At 43.1% G+C, this 17,666-nt stretch overlaps 1 protein-coding gene across 1 annotated transcript; it reads left to right on the forward strand.

The window, feature by feature from the left end:
• Positions 1–1,247: 1,247 nt before the first annotated feature.
• IDH1 (isocitrate dehydrogenase (NADP(+)) 1) lies at positions 1,248–17,325 on the forward strand. The gene is made up of 10 exons (XM_082689998.1): positions 1,248–1,456; positions 2,463–2,528; positions 5,143–5,280; positions 7,997–8,288; positions 10,149–10,254; positions 11,516–11,693; positions 13,168–13,319; positions 13,562–13,702; positions 14,415–14,577; positions 16,389–17,325. The coding sequence occupies exons 3-10, from the start codon at positions 5,159–5,161 to the stop codon at positions 16,477–16,479; spliced, it is 1,245 nt and encodes a 414-aa protein (XP_082546124.1). The 5' UTR covers positions 1,248–1,456; positions 2,463–2,528; positions 5,143–5,158; the 3' UTR covers positions 16,480–17,325.
• Positions 17,326–17,666: the final 341 nt, after the last annotated feature.

Below are 17,666 nucleotides of genomic sequence, written 5' to 3' on the forward strand. Positions count from 1 at the left end.
CCTCGGTGGCTCAGTGGGTTAAGCCTCTGCCTTAGGCTTAGGTCAAGATCCCAGGGTCCTGGGATCCAGCCCCCCACGGGAGCCTCCTTCCTCCTCTCTCTCTCTGGCTGCCTCTCTGCCTGCTTGTGATCTCTCTCTGTCAAATAAATAAAATTTTAAATTAAAAAAAAAAAAACAATCAACAAGTGTAGGGCACCTGGCTGGCTCACTGATACAGCATAGGACTCTTGATTTCCAGTTTTGAGTTAATGTCCCACCTTGGATGCAGAGATTACTTAAAAACAACATCTTAAAAAAAAAAATCAACAAGTGAGATGCTAGTCTTTCTTCTTACTTTTCTCTTGGGAAAAAGACCAGTGCCCTCTAGTGTCCAAAATGTGCCTCGTGTAGTGCCAGTCACACCCTTTTATCTTCCAAGAGTAATTGTAGTAATCCGATGCTACAGAAAATTTTAAAAAATAAATTTTGGCACATCGAATCTGGATAGCAATATACAAGCATTACTACAAATAGCCGTCTAAAATACTCCTCCCCCATGTTTTCAAGAGTAAGGAATAAACAAGTTCCCTGCAGGAGGCAAAAAAAAAAAAAAAAAAAAAAAAAAATATATATATATATATATATATATATATATATTTTTTTTTTTTTTTCTTAAGTTTCACATCTTTGTTCCGGCTTCACTGGGATCCACACAATAATCTCCTATCTTTATCTTCTATTGCGAATGACAATTGGGTTTACTTATAGAATGTACTTGGTAGTGATTAGAATGACAGGTACGGAAGTTCTGAAGACGTCGTCGGTGGTGGTGGCGGAAATTATTTACCGTGGATTCCTGCCTGTGTAACTCTGTAACCCTCTGCATTCTCGCTGCACCGAGAAGCCCCGAAAACCACCTCGAGTTCCCTAGCCCCCGCCCGCACTCTTCCTTCAGCCAAACTCCGTCCTTGTCCGCCTTTACAGAAGACCTGGAAACTCTGCGGGGCCCTAAGCGGCGTGGGTCTTAGAGGACAGCCTGGAGCGCCCCGGTCCGGAGCCTGCAGGTGGCATTCACGTTCTTCCGCCACACGCAGCCGAAGCCCGGTCCAGGGGGCGCCGCAGCCCCTCGCTTCCCGCGAGAACGGAGAACCCGGCTGCGATTTCAGCCCCGAAGTTCCGGGACCGGTCCCCGCCCCTTGGCTCCGCCCACTCCCTTGTGGTCGGCGCGCGGTGATTGGCGGCGTGGCGGGGGTGGAGCTCCGGGAGGTGGGCTGAGGGGGCGGGCTTGGGAGGGGACAAAAGCGTGGCTGTGCCAAAGCCCTGCCCTGCCGGCCGGCTCCTGGGTTGGTGCGGAGGCGGTGTCAGAAGCTGGAACAGCTGGGGCCCAGCGGGGTTTGCCAGCGTAGACGGTTGTGAGCTTCGGCGTGTGAGTGACTGTGCTGCCGCTAGCTCATCGTCCGCGTACCTTCCCCTGCAGGTAACCGCAGGCTTCGAGGGGCGGCCCCCAGGACCTGGCTTTTGCGGGGAGGCTCGGAGCCCGCCTATAGCTGGAACGGGCAGAAGGGAGAAAGCTCAGATCTTGGGAATGAAGGGAGGAATCTAGCGGCGAGCCCTGATCGAAAGGAAGGAGGGAAATCCAGGTTGGGCGTGGGGAAGAGGCATGGGGAAGAAGAAGGTCCTCGATGTCTGGCTGTGCAGAGGCCCACTCTGGAATGGGCGGCGGAAAGTTGCTTGCAGTGGCACACAGAAACCCAGGTCTGCAGGCAGAAAGGAAAATCGAGCGGTGGGAGGATGCAACGAGGTGTGGGAGACCAAGTCTCGGCTTTAGAGGGAAGAAAAGGTGCTGCGGTGGCGTGCTGGCTGCAAAGAAGGGGGGGAGCCATGGACTTGGGCGTGTGCCGCGAACTCAGCTGGCCGGACCTGGCCGTGCGGCGGTGGAAGCGTCCTCCTGGGGGCTGGAGGGGGCGGGGTGGGGGTGCAGGGCACACCTCCGCCCCCCGCGGGGCTCTCCAGTTCTCCAGTTCTAGGGAAGCGTTCCCCTAGCAGGCTCAAGGCGCCCGGGGTAAAGATTCTGGCGCGCCCAGCGAAGGGTGGGCGTGGAGACCTGGAGAAACAAGCGGAGCCAGCTTCGGTTGCAGCCGTCTTGCACAACGGCCACAAGGACATATGCAGGCCAAGAGCCCGCTGGTCACAGCGTCACCTAAGGACATGCAAACCCCAAGACCAGCTAACGGACGATGAACCCGAGACGCGCCCACTGACGCACCCTTCAGTGCGTGCGGAGCTGAGATCTGTGTGCTCCCTTAACCTTCGTTTGGAAAGTGCCTGCGCGCCTAAAACTGCCCTTTGGCCCTCTGGGTCTGCTCAGCTCTGTACTTTAAACCAGATAAACCCGGCTGGCCCGTATTAAAAACAGCTAAATCCTTCTGACAGGCGTGTTTTGAACGTTAAGTCCTTCAATTCCCCTTTTTGTTTTGTTTTAGGAAATAAACTGCGCTCAACTCAGTCTGCAAGACTGAAAGGAGTTGGAGTGATTAGAAGTTGTAAAGGTGAGAATTAGCAATTTTTCCCCTTCTGTATTTTTTGATGTGGCAATTCTGCATTTTATTGGTCCTGGAGGTCTGGAGGTAGGCGGAGGCACTGCAAGGAATGAGTCAGGGATATTTACAACAATAAATTTCAGCTGCTTCCTTGTTTCCTTCTTTGCACCTCTTCTCTGCAAGAGGCTGTTTTTGGCCCAGAAGTTACTGTATTTCATGAACTCAGCTTAAAAAAAAAAAAGGGGGGCTAAAATTTTAGGGTTGATGAAAAAAAATTAAGAAGGTTTAACAACTCTTTTTTTCTTAAACTACTCTGTATTCATCCGGGTTTATTTTGTGGAATGACACAAGTGTGTCATAAGTTTGGAATTCACCTGCTTTCAGATTAAATGAACTGATTTGTTGGAAAAGTCCTTCCTTCTGAAATCAGGGTTTGGGTGAAGAGGGAGATTCTGATCAGCAAGGCTTAGAGAAGTGAATCCAGTGGGGCCTAAAGCCTACCCCATGGAATTTAAATCTAAAAGAAATAAATAATGCCCTATGTTGTAGGAAGCAAGGGTCTACTAAAAAAAAAAAAAAGAAGAAGAAGAAGACTTTACTTTTTTAGTTAAAAGGTGCTAACATTTAATGGATAATGTGAAGAAATCCTGATATGTTTCAATTATGAGATATAGAAAACTTACTGCAAAAAATGTCTGCTTCAACTGCGGAGATAATTTTTAAAATGCCATTATTCAATATAGACAGTATTACTTGACAAGTTGAACTGAAGTAATTTGATCTTTAAATAACAAAAATGTACTCATTAGTCTACTGTGAACCTCAGTTCCTTGTGACAAGGCAAGACATTTTCAAGGATGCTGTATGAGCCATCAGTTGTATTTGCCATCAAGGAAAAATAGCCAAGTCATAACGCTTGTATATAGGAATGCAACCATGGAAATGTATCAAGACCAAGATAAGTTTGCTGCCTCTTTTTGTGTTGTTTTGTTTTAAATACAAGGACAGATGTGACAGTGGGCTCAGCAGGACTGAATCAACATATAGCTCTACTGTAAATTATATTTGAAATTACACATCACAAGTAATTAACTCTACCACACTAGTTTTTTCCCTTCTTTTATTCTAGTTGGGTTCCAGATGGCTCCCAGTAATGGTATAGGGAACCTCCTAAACACTAATAAGCAGGCTTCTAGAATTCCAAATTTGGGAAGTGAAAATGGGCCTGAGGGTTAGGGATATACCCTGGCTTATTATAAGGAACTGAGGTTCACAGTCTGCTAATGAGTACATTTTTGGTTTTTTGTGTTGTTGTTTTTTTAAGATTTTATTTTTTTTAAGTAATCTCTATACTCAACGTGGTTGTCCAACTCATGACTCCAAGATCAAGAGTCGCACATTCCACGGACTGAGCCAGCCAGATCCCCCCCACCCCCGCCGCCCAGTACATTTTTGTAATTTAAGGACGAAATTACTTTAGCTCAACTTGTCAAGTGATTCTGTTTATAGGCCTCTCACCTAATAATTGTGTAAGTCCGTTCTCCTGACTTTTCCAGTCTTCAGCCATAACTTAAGGGGATAGAAGCAATTTGCAGTTATGCTCCCCCAGGGAAATAGTTTCCCTTAGAGCATCATGAAAGGCAATAGATCCCTTCCTCAGGCACAGAGCCTCTTCCACTTCTCAGGGACAACATACAGGATGTGGTCTTCTGGAAGCCTCATAGTTGCACTTCTTCCAGAGGGTGCACCCCTGCCCTTTATGGGAATGAGATTAATTTGTATTTGCTATCCTCAATCCGAGGAAGACATGTCCTACTGGAACAATTCCATTTCTCTGCCCCACCCACTGGCAGCTTTCCTTTGCCCAAGAACAGTCCAGGAGTTGGGATACCAAGGAACAGGACAGGGACATGCTTGGCTTCTGGGCAGTGGTAGCCCTTCTATATACAGGTTTTTCGAAATAGAGAAATCACTTTTGTTTTTAGGGTGACATCCCCATTATCCATTATTGTCTCTAGGAAAACATAATTCCCCCAGAAATCCTTCGTCTTTCACTTTTAAAGTTTCCTTAAACATGGCTTATAAGAACTTGTTGAATGGCCCCAAGTGTAGTTTTGGTGTTTTAGGTTTGGTGTGTGTGTGTGTGTGTGTGTGTGTGTGTGTGTTTAACCAAAACAGCCTCTTAAAAAAAGAGAAATACTAGCACCCCTCATTTTGCTGATTTTGAGGGTGCCATAAAATGAGGGGTTGGATTAGGAGGGTTCAAATAAACATGGTATTGAAGAAATCATCTCGTTTTAGAAGGTGAACCAACAGTCAGGAATAATGACAACATTACTGAGAACATTTTACAGGGTCATGGGACGGCCTTGGGAAACCTTTTCGTTCTGTCAGAGTAACTTGGGAAGATCATTTCCATCTTACGGGGTTGTGAGGACCACCTCAAAACCCACACATGAAGCACGTAACACGATGCTCTCTACAGAGAATGTGCTTGAGCCTCCTGGTAAATATATTGTCATGAGTGAATGTAGTGTTTAGTAATCACCGAATTCTTGGTATTTTTTACACTGTAATGAAATAAATGAGACGACCTGGGTCTTCCCTTTTGTTCTTTTTAAAGGTTTCTTGAAGTCAAAATGTCTCAGAAAATTCGTGGCGGTTCTGTGGTAGAGATGCAAGGAGATGAAATGACACGAATCATTTGGGAGTTGATTAAAGAAAAACTCATTTTTCCCTATGTGGAACTGGACCTGCACAGGTAAATGAATTAGCCTTCTATGCAGCAAACTCAGAAAGCATAATCTAAGTGAATTTCAGGGCATCACTAGCTGTGTAACTAGCTATAGCTGTATCTTATGAATGAAGCTGTCGAGGGAGAGATATCAAAATATAGATATGTGAACCTTCTATTTTAATTTTATTAATTTTACTTGTTTTTTAAGATTTATTTATTTTTAAAGAAATGCAGTGGGGAGGGGCAGAGAGTCTCAGGCAGACTCCCCACTGAGCACAGAACCCGATGACCAGTGGTTTAATCTCCCAACCCTGAGATCATGACCTGAGTCGACACCAAAAGTCAGATGCTTCACTGACTGGGCCACTTAGGCGCCCCAGACTCTTTTAATTTTGATATTTTGCTAGAAAGACTGGATTTAGCATTGGTCTGAAGAAAAGAATTGTGATGAGAACAAAGTGATTCTCCAATCCTTCCAAGTCTCTGTTTCTTGTGAAGTTTTTCTTTTTATAAATCAGCGGCTCAGAGCTGCACAAGGTATTATTTGTGGAAAGGAGACTCATAGAGGTACAGTCTGCATTGAACAGTAAAGTAAATGTAGTTAGCGTGTTTTTTTCCTTTTCTTCTACCTCTGATTTCTATCACTCTACTTAACTAGTCAGTGGACTTTTCCCCACCTTTTACCCTTTTCACACAATTCTAGTACAGAAAGAACACTTGAATTTATCTTATACAACCCTCAACTTTCTGTAGACCATCCCTTACACCTTTTGTGTTCTAAGGATTTGAGCCTTTGCTCTGTCTTTAAAGTGTTTGGAGACAGAGATGAAAATCTCTATGGGATCCTCCCCTTTGTTCCCTGTGATTTTTATAAATTTGTTCATATTCTTTGTGAATCCAAACTAGGAAGAGACGGAATTTTTCCAAAGGGGATATGGCTAAAGCCATATTCCATGGCAAAATGTTGACCCACACATTTCAGCCAGACTATAGCAAGTCTTCTGTGTATTTGTCTTGACCCAGAATTATTCATGAGACCCACGTGTTCCTCCAAGGGCCTGTTGTTTGGCCTGGGTTTAATTAGTTCATTTACATGGTGTCATTAGACACTCTTTTTAGTTATTCTGAGCCCAAGCTGTTGATAATGTCTGTTTTGCAACCACGAGAAGAAGCAAATACTTGCAGAGGCCAACCAGACATACAGGAAACGAAGCATAAAAAACATTAAATGGGTTAGAGAAGCATTTCACAAGCACTCCCCTGGTTTGGAACCTGACATAGTAGCAGATCAGTTTGCCAAGTTCTTGACAGTGTAAAAGCTGCAAAAAAGCTTTAAGCCTCGTTAGCCGTAGAGGCATAAGGAGTTTTAAGCATAGTCATTGTGCCTGAAAGGGAAAGATTCACTGGCTACAGAATAAAGAATTTTTGGAGGCTCAAACAAATTTTAAGGTGTTCCAAAATGACTGTAGTCATTACGTGACCAGTTCTTTTTGAGGGACAGAGAGTGATTTGTTTGTTTTGTTTTCTGCAAGTTAGTGGTCCAGGCCACTTACTCATTCTCTTCTGTTACAGACTTAAAGAAGAGAAGAAAAACTACTAATTTGCTGGTAGATTCTTCTGATGAGAGCTGGTTCCTATAAATATGAAAAGTGCTGACCACAGTCCTCGTTTGAGTTAGGATTAGACATTTGTAATATTCAGCATTTCCTCTGCCAGAAGATAAGAGTCAATGGATTCGTTAGACTTAAGTGAATTATCTAAGGCCAAAGCAGTTTGGAATAATTTTTCTTTGGAAATACACTAAGATTGCTCCTTTGCGTTTGCATTGTGAGTTGGGATAGTGAAGGAACGGAAAATGCAAAAACTAAAAGGAACTGAAAAGAAAAATCTAGAGGCTTCATGGATTAGCAAGTTTTGAAAGCTAAAAAAACCTGAAAAACATAAAGTCCTGGGGGACAAAAAGAATTATTACATTACTGTTTTGTTTCTGACAAATTCTGACATACTTGAGTATGTCATTTTCTGTGCTCCGTGGACAACCAACATTTTTTCCAGTTCCGAATGACCTGCAGCCTGGGAATTGGTGTCAATTACTGTAACTCCCTGGAGTGTATAAATCCATCATTGCATTCCATTATTTACTCAACACACTGCAGGCTTATTTCCAGAACAAAGAGACTTGCCTCAGAATTAGGGAGAGGTTCATCTTCTGACTAACTGGCATTAATGAAGAAGTCAATAGCATTTTTGGCACCGACCGTGGCATTTATAGATCCTACCACTTAAATGCCGTAAAACAATCCTTTAGACTTTCCGAGCCCTTTATTTTTAGAGCACACTATTTACTAAGGGAAAACAAGTGCTTAGACTTACATTTTTCTGCTAATTTTATGGAAGGAAGTCTGCAGAAACGGCTGCTTAGGTGCTTATTGCCTTTGGCGGTAAAGAACACACAAAGGGGATGAGCACAGTGGCTTCCATTCAGTCTCCTCCTAGACAGCCTCCCATGCCGCAGGTGGCTACAGCCCACAGTCCACCTCTCTTAGTGCTTTGTTTGGTTGGCAGCCGTCTTCTGGATCTAAGGTGCACTAGTCCTCAAAGCTGGCAGATTGAGGTGTATTTTGAGCCTTTCCTTTCTTCAGGGCAGGCTCTGCGCGCCATCCCCATGCGTGGATGGGGACACCCTCCATCACTCATCAGTTTGTCTGGACAGTTCCACTTAACGACTTTTCCCTCCCAGCTATGATTTAGGCATAGAGAATCGTGATGCCACCAATGACCAGGTCACCAAGGATGCGGCAGAAGCTATAAAGAAGTACAACGTTGGTGTCAAGTGTGCTACCATCACCCCTGATGAGAAGAGGGTTGAGGAGTTCAAGTTGAAACAAATGTGGAAATCACCAAATGGCACCATCCGAAATATTCTGGGTGGCACCGTTTTCAGGGAAGCTATTATCTGCAAAAATATCCCCCGGCTTGTGAGCGGATGGGTAAAACCCATCATCATAGGTCGCCATGCTTATGGGGATCAAGTAAGTCGCGTTCGCATTGTTGTATTCTCCATATTCTTTTCTCGTGACAGGGTTGAGAACCACCAAAGATTATACGGAACATGATCACTTCATACATAAAAGGAAAAACTGGTTCCGTGACTGAAAGTAGTCTCTTTAAAACATTCCTTTCCTACTTGGAAAAGAAAGAAGTACTAGTTTCTGTACTTTCGTACCAGTAGGCTTATTGCCAATTTAAACAGAAAAACTGCCAACTAAACAAAATCCGTACTGAAGAGGAGGTTTTGAACTTTTCATAAAAAGCAACGTAGGTCCTCAAAGAGCCTTACAGATAAGAATGTCTTGTGCTGAAATCCAGAGACTTGGATGTAGCTGTCTTTAGAAACAGTATGGCCAGGTCCGACCACTCTCCGTCCCTGTGGATGGGGTCACTGGGTTAGTCCTTGAGGATCAGCTCACTTTGTTCTACCCTTTGGTTCAAACTATCCCTTCATCCTGGCCGAACCTTCCAGAGGCCCAGGAGGGAGAATGTCCACAGGAGCGCTTCAAACACAAATCCCAGGAAGACTACTCTTATATTTTTGTGAGTTCATGGTATCTTTTTCATCCTGCACCCCTACCCCCTTCAATTATTTTGGCATCAGTCACTTGGAAGAATGGTCATTCTTTTCATTAAAATCCAGACTGAAAATTCCCAGCCTACAGTTGATTCAACCCTAATTGTTTAAATGTGCATAAACCTTTACAAAGCATCCATGAGGCTTTGGTGCCTCAGTGTCTTCCTTTTAAGAAATGGGAATGAGTTACCACCCATAGTGAAAGACTTCATATGGCAGAAGCGTGCTGTATAGAAGAGATATTTAATCTTCACGGTTATCTAAAGGCTCTTTTCCCAGTTGTCATTAGTAGTACTCTATATGGACATAAATAAGTAGGTGTGGCTGGCAACCGTGAGTACCTGGTTGTGAAAATATTCTAATTTAACTCATTGAAGAGTATACAATGAGGCAGAAATTCACGGATGCCTTGTGTGAGCCAGGCACAGTCTTCCACCAGCCGAGCTCACTCCCGTGGGCAAGATGGCTGTCCTTGTACGGTCCTTTCCGAAGGCGCACCAGCCCTCATAGTTGCTTCCACAGTCACTGCTGCTTTTGGACAAATCCTGGGCTGGTGTAAGTAGCAATAATAACCGTGAAGAGACTGAGCCATGAAGGCCTAAGGACGGGATTGCAAGTCTTTTGACCCTAGATGTGTTATTTCTACTATATCACTGTTCCTCTGTTGTAAGATTGATGTAAGAATCAAATGAAATAAATGATTCAAGTTAGTCACTTAAAACGTCTGTCATATAGTGAAGGCAAGGCATTAGCTCTCCTCACATCCACGATCTAGCTGGTGTATTATCATCCCCCTGGGGAAAGACATCCTGGACCTGCAGGTCGTGGTCATTTCTCTCCCTCTGTCATCCTACTGCATTTCTTATCTAAGCCCACCTTTGACATTTGAAAGCTTTTAGATTGGTTCTCACTTTTCGAATGTCTTTGTTAGGTTATAAGCTTCCTAAGAGAAAATGCTTTGTGATTCTCTGCTCTTTATCAGTGCTCAGGAAACTGCCCTGTACATGGGAGGCACCCAGTAAATTCTGATTTCCACTATACCCTGGGATTAACTTGCTTTGGGAACTCTCTGGACCTCTTTTTTCCCCATCCAAAATAAATGAAGGTTGGGCCACACTGCCCTGTTTGTCTAGGTATCTTCCAGCTCTGTGTTCTATGATTTTTTTTCCCCTTATAGTTCTTAAAAAGATAGTTTGGGGCGGGGGGTTTGGTGTTGGTTGGTTGGTTGGTTGGTTGGTTTTATATCTTTCTCCCCTCTACACAGTACAGAGCAACTGATTTTGTTGTTCCCGGACCTGGTAAAGTCGAGATAACCTACACATCAAGTGATGGATCCAAAAAAATGACATACCTGGTACATAATTTCGAAGGTAAGTCCATCAGGAGCTACATGTTTTCATTTTTTACAGATCATTTAGACAATATTGGTACTGTTTTTTGGAAGTTAGTTATGTGGCTCTTGAAAATACAAGATGGAATCTGTAACGTTTCTATAGGACCCAACGTCTAGCATAAAGAAGTAGGTGCCTTCCATGCCTTCCCACGGGGTAGATTAAAAGACACAAAAGGAACCAGCCACTTAATTGGAAACGCACGTGGGCAAAGACAGGGAGGAGAGGTAGGCGGGAATCAATCATGCCTAAATCACAGAAATTAAACATTAATAATCCCATATCACCTGTCATGTAATCTGCGCTTCGCTCTGGTAGGCTTTCTATTTGAAAATGGTTGCGTTATATATTTGCTGAGATTTTCTTCTTGCCCTGAGTGTTTATTCTGTGAAAGTGAACATTTGGTTTTTGCCTTTTCTTCCACCCCATCCTGCTGCTTCAAAGGTCCCCCGTAGCAGATGCCACCCAAAGGTTGTTGAAAGAACAGAGAACCCTCTTGCTCCACTCCTCAAGTGGTTAAAAGCTCTCATGCAAACAAAGCTCAAAGCTTACCTAGCCCTTGTTCTCTTTCCCTCCTCTAACTAATATCATTTTAATGGAATCTCGTCCTGCGAGTTTGGGCCTTGTATATTTTGAGCCTAGGTTGGCCCTGGGCACTAGCCCAAATTCAAGTTCTGTCTTTCAATAATTACAGAGTTTACCAAGTAAGAGTCGTAAAACACTAGTGATGACGTGTAGTGTAGCATAATTATTTCTGCCAGTGAGGTCTGAACCTTCAGTATCCTCCAGGAAATGATGAGAATTTTCATTCGATATTTAAAATGCCAATTTTTCTCAATGGCTGAGGATAAAGCACCCACATAGAGTTGAAAACACGTGTGAAATTTTTGAAAGTGCCGAAGACAGCTTAAAAAATGATTCGCCCTTTCTTGAGTGTATTTCTGGCTCATATCAGTACTTTCTAGTATTTTGGTATCCTCAGGATCTTCAAGACCATGTTTTTCTCGTTTCTATTGCCCTTTCAAAACAAGTTAGAAGGTTCTTATCTAGAATTGACTTTCTTCCAATCACGTGCCTTGGCAGCTCATGGAATATTCTTGTTGGAAGTCTGGCCGGCACTTTTTGAAGCCATGGGAGCTGGGTATTGGGTGCTTGGGTGTTGGTGGGTGGATTTGAACTTGTTACAATTCTACCCCATTTACCTTTCTCCTTTTTCCTCTCATCGGTGTTCCCCCCACAGAGGGTGGTGGTGTGGCTATGGGGATGTACAATCAAGATAAGTCGATCGAAGATTTTGCACACAGTTCTTTCCAGATGGCTCTATCGAAGAGTTGGCCTTTGTATCTGAGCACCAAGAACACTATTTTGAAGAAATACGATGGACGTTTTAAAGACATCTTTCAGGAAATATATGACAAGTAACTAGTTCTTTTTTGTTTCTTTGTCTTTTTTCTAAAATAAGCTAGGATTTATAATATAGAATTTGCATCCTTATCCCTTTGAATCTGGGACAAATTGAATGAAAACCATCATTATCCCATAAAGTTAAGGGCAAAACTAAGATTTAACAGACATGAAACAAACCACTTTCAAGTTGCTTTTAGAAGGTAAATGTTTTCAAGTAATGTCTCACATTTATTATTATTTTTTGTTTAGAGCCAGAATTGTTTAATGTTTGAATGAAGGTACCCTGTGACTGACAGAAAGTTCTAATTTGGGGGGGCAAAATTAGTCAAAATCAGTCCTGGCTGACTCAGTCGATGGAGCATATGACTCTCAATCTCAGGGCTGTGAGTTCGAGCCCTATGTCTGGTGTAGAGATTACTTGCAAATAAAATATTGTTTTATAAAAAAGAATAGGAGGGGCACCTGGGTGGCTCAGTCAGTTAAACATCTGATCCTCGATTTCAGCTCGTGTCATCATCTCAAGGTCATGAGTTCAAGCCCCCGCTCCCTGTCAGGGAGCCTGCTTAAGGCTTTTCTCTCTGCCCAACTCCCACCTTCAGTCCTGCTTGCTCACTCTGTCTCTCTAATAAAAAAAACTATATATATATAATTTTTCAAGCATATGAGTTTCTGCATGGGCACATTCCCACTCTTTCCAAAGCACCTTGTTGTGAGTTAGAACTCAGCTTTAGTGGAGTCATTTGAACTTTTCTGTATTAATAACAACTTCAGGCTCAACAACACGGGAGCATGTGTTAACTTTTAAGATGACGTAACTCCCTTTTAGGTGCAAATGTTGAAGCCAGGGCTTGGATTTTAAGACATCTTAATTCTTCTTCCTGCTACCAACCCCAGGAGCTGTCCTAGTTTCCTGAAAGATACGGAGTGGTAGAATCTTATTTTTCATCCATTATTACATTCTTTTTTTTTTTTAAGACTTTCTTTATTTATTTGAGAAAGAAACAGAGAAGGCACAAGCATAGGGAGGGAGAGGGACTGGTAGGCTCCTTACTGAGCAGGGAGCCCAAGGGGGGACTGGAAGTAGGCTCAATTCCAGGACCCTGAGGTCACAACCTAAGCCGAAGTCAGATGCTTAACCAACTGAGCCACCCAGGTGGCCCCTGTTATTACATTGTTAAAGTAAGCTATATCTGAAGAATCTCATCAGTAGTGTACTGAAAACTAAAAATAGTGCGGGGACACTGCTATCTCCATTATTCTCACATCTCTGCAAAGAAGGTGAAGTCACTCTAACAGGTGGGGACACTGGGGTTTCACAGCTTTAAAATGGGCAGGATTTGAGCTTAGGTCTCTCAGATTCTCAAGTCTGTGTTGCTTCCACTAAAAAATGCTGGTTTCCAACCCCACCCTCTTTGGAGTAGCAGGTGCTGTCCCTAACAACACCAGTCTCCTTTTTAATTCCCTTTTCTCTCTCTTGTTTCTTAGGCAGTACAAATCCCAGTTCGAAGCTCAGAATATCTGGTATGAGCATAGGCTCATTGATGACATGGTGGCCCAAGCAATGAAGTCCGAGGGAGGCTTCATCTGGGCCTGTAAGAACTATGATGGTGATGTGCAGTCAGACTCCGTGGCCCAAGGTAAGGACTTGTGGGACCAAACAGAGGTGGAGTGCAGCCGGTGGCACCTAGTTCATGCCGCAGTAGTTCTCTAGTTCAGAAAAGGGGGTTTTGCAGCCCTTTGTTAAATCCTAAAATGTAAGCACTGTGGAATCACTGATGACTACACACGCTTAAGTTTATTTTCCTGAGCCCGCTTCTCTCTGAGGGAGTCAGCCTCCTTCTGCACTTGTACCCAGTTCTTCATGCTTTGCCACTTACAGGTTATGGCTCTCTTGGCATGATGACCAGCGTGCTGGTTTGTCCAGACGGCAAGACAGTAGAAGCAGAGGCTGCCCACGGGACTGTAACACGTCACTACCGCATGTATCAGAAAGGACAGGAGACGTCCACCAATCCCATTGGTAAGGTCATGTTTACTGCTATACTGATTTCCACCCGAGGAGTGGAGATCTCCAGAGGAAATCAGACATGTCCCTTTGTCTGCCCAGTGCTTTGTGTATAAAATCATCACCAAACAGTGCCTCTGTTCGACTAATGAGAGCCATTTGAAGGTACTTCTTGAAATATACATAATATATGCATTTCTATTTTGTGGGAGAATGCACACTACAGAAAAGAATGTTGTTGCCAGTGAGCATTTCCCTTTTCCTCTGGAACAGCGAAGTCACAGATGGCTAATAATCTAAAAGCTATACAGCTAGATCCTTCTAACTGGATTTTAAAGAAAACATTTTAAAAAGAGATGACAGTCTAGAGAGAGGAGGGGAGGCCGACACAGATGAGAGATAGAAGAGATTGTGACCCATCGCAGATTAGTAAATGCCTTAAGCTTCAAGTATTACTAGCGCACCATGAAAATGTACTTTCTGAAGGCTCTAACAAAATTTAAGACATTTGTTCTACAAAAAGACAGATCTTTTTAAAATTTCTATTCAGTAAAAATATTTCCAATTCTTATATAGCCCATGTGGATAGCATCTAATGGTATTAGTCACTTGAAGATTTAACCAAAAAAAAAGTTGTTCTGCTTTTGGGAACTGAAACATTTGGGAATCCGTCTTGGTTTGATCTAAGTGTTGGTTTTTTGGTTTCGTTCTGTTTTGCTCTTTTTAGCTTCCATTTTTGCCTGGACCAGAGGATTAGCCCACAGGGCTAAGCTTGATAACAATAAAGAGCTCGGTTTTTTTGCCAAGGCTTTGGAAGAAGTCTGTGTTGAGACCATTGAGGCTGGTTTCATGACCAAGGACTTGGCTGCTTGTATTAAAGGTTTGTCCAAGTAAGTATAAGATACCTTGAGATCTGCAGTTAAATCACCACGTATCTTTTCTAGGTACAAAATATCAGAGCTTTTTTGAGGTACACAGATTATTATTTATCACCTAGTTCAGGGATCAACAGACACTATCTACAGATTGCTGACAGTAAGCATTTCAGACTTTGTGGGAACAGACAGCCTTTTCAAAACTCTACAGCTGTTGAACTTTGCCACTGTGGAAGGTGAACAGTCATAGATGATACAGAAGCTAGTGGATGTGGCAGTGTTCCAGTCAAACCAGTTGCAAAACCAGACTGTAGCCTGGATGGAGTCCAGGAGCCAGGCTGGAGTTTGCTGACCTCTGATCTAGCTGACGATCGTTGGGTGACAGGGTTCTGTTTAACAAGAAAATTATAGACATTTGAAACAAAGAGACCACCAAGGCTATTGTATTGTACCCCTTTATTTCCTCCAATTTATGGGTAAAAAAAACAAGAGCACAAGTTTTAGATGCCCACTTCGTCCTAGTCCCTTCCATAATGATCTCTAACCAATAGTCAAATGTTCGAGGCCCATCTATTGCCCAGAATTTTTCTGAAAACATGGTAGCCCATCTCCCCGCTGGATTGGCTGCTAATCAGAGACTTCTTCACAGTTGGTCACTATGACTCACTTCAAGAAACCCTACTGAAGGGGCACCTGGGTGGCTCAGTGGGTTAAAGCCTCTGCCTTCAGCTCAGGTCATGATCCCAGGATCCTGGGATCGAACCCCACATCGGGCTCTCTGCTCAGCAGGGAGCCTGCTTCCTCCTCTCTCTGCCTGCCTCACTGCCTACTTGTGATCTCTGTCTGTCAAATAAATAAATAAATAAAATCTTTAAAAAAAGAAAGAAAGAAAGAAAAGTAAAAGGAACCCTACTGAAGTTTAACACCAGTCCCAAGTCTAAACCATGCATCCTCTGAGATCTGCATCAGGGTCAGTATACCTCAGTGATGGGGATATACTCAACCACTCTGTCTTTCTTATCTTAAATTTCTGGCAAGAACACAGTGTTTGAAATGTGCTTATTGGTATGTTAGCTTTGTAGCCTCTTTGATTCGGCACCTATCAGGATTACCTTAGCCAGTCTGTTATCTTCTTTTTTTTTTAAGACCATGATAATAATAAGACTGTTCAGACAGTTTTAAGGACATGTGACAATTTGTAGGAATGTAAATGAAAGCATGGCTGTTCCCCTGAGTAGGTTTTGTTATTTTTAAGAATGAGGAATAAGAAGTGGGATGATTTCAGTCTCTCCGCCATTAGCCTGAACAGAAACTCTGTGATAGGGCGCCTGGGTGGCTCAGTGGGTTAAGCCGCTGCCTTCGGCTCAGGTCATGATCCCAGCATCCTGGGATCGAGTCCCGCATCGGGCTCCTTGCTCGGCAGGGAGCCTGCTTCTCCCTCTGCCTCTGTCTGCCTGTGCTCGCTCTCTCTCTCTGATAAATAATATAAAAATCTTTAAAAAAAAAAAAAAGAAGAAGAAGAAGAAGAAGCAGCTCTGTGATAGTTTCGCCCTCAAAGACTCAGGGCAGGGGACATGCTGAAGGTACGTGTGGCCGAGCTGCCTATAGCCTCAGTCAGCCCTTTGCACCTTGAGCATAGTCATCAGCCATATATTAATTTATAATTTATTATTATATTCATTTGTAATTTATAATATTAATTTATTAATAAATAAATTTTCAATTAATTAAATGCTACCTACATAGCATTTCTAGGACTTTCCCTTTACCTGCTACCAGACCAGAGACAAACTAATTTCTTTCTTTCCTTTTTCCTCCTGTATTAGTGTGCAACGTTCTGACTACTTGAATACATTCGAGTTCATGGACAAACTCGGAGAAAACTTGAATATAAAACTGGCTCAGGCCAAACTTTAAGGCCATCCCTCAGCTTAGGAGGATACGTGTTTTTGGTAACTAGGCCCACTGGTTTACATTTTCCTGCATAACACTCAAGGTTCAAGGTAAAATCAATTTTATAATTTGTTTAGAAGCCAGAGTTTATCTTTTCTATAAGTTTACAGCCTTTTTCTTACATATACAGTTACGCCACCCTTGTGAACGTGGCAGGGGACTTTTTAAAAATTTTATTTGATTTTCTACTGGTAGCCTAGTGCTCCTTTGTACTCGTCGTCACTTTTTCTCATGTTCCAATACAAATGACCAAAATGAACAGTGTTCGAAAGGGTAAACTGTAGCCACAGTATTGTTCCCGAAAATATGCGTGAAGTCCAAATTCCCCCCCTTCACCTCTCCGTGGCCTGGGCTGCTGGGTTGTTTTGGTGCAACAGATGCCCCATCACGCGAGGCAGAACCGTCCAGTGAACTTGCCCACAGTTTGGAATGAAAGCAGAGGTGTTCGTAAAACCTGTTGGAGACACGACCGTCACTTTTGGAAAGAGCTCTTCTTGAGTGTTTTGAAAATACTAAGCATCTGTGAGGCGACTAGAGAGTCTGGAATCCCGAGTAAATACTGCCTGGGTCTGTCGTCTGTTTGCCTCCTCTTCCCGGCCTTGTGTGGCCTGAGTATTATGCTACCCCGAGCAGCGTATTTCATCCAAGTGCAATAATCCAAGCTGCACCTTTTTTGGACTTCTGCTGGCCCGTTTTATTTCCCTTCTATAAATGTGATTTTTTTCAGAAGTTGATTTTAACACTATTCTAGTCCGTTCTTCATCTGAACTACTTTAATTACTAATCGTAATTAAAATTCAGTGCTAATGACCAGTCTTCTTGGGTTTTTATTTATCAAGTATACTTCTGGGACTGTGGGGCAAATGGGTAAGTAAGTGGTAAGATGTGGATCCTACAGGGAGAGGGAAAGAAGACCGAAGACAGAACAAAGGAATGACTGGACTATTAGGGAATCGAGTGGAGGCACATGCTAGGGGTACAGGTATGATCACGTAAGTTAATGAGAAGCCAGTAAAGACTTAAGAAGGGAGGGATGTGATCATATTTTCCTTTAGCAAAATAGCACAGCTTGTGTGAAGAATGAGTACTAGTGGAGGAGGAGGTGCTGGGCACAGTCCAGGAGGGAAGGCCGGTTATCGGTATATTGTGAA

This window comes from Mustela nivalis (genome assembly GCF_964662115.1).
Source record: "Mustela nivalis genome assembly, chromosome: 11".
Classification (NCBI taxonomy): Eukaryota; Metazoa; Chordata; class Mammalia; order Carnivora; family Mustelidae; genus Mustela; species Mustela nivalis.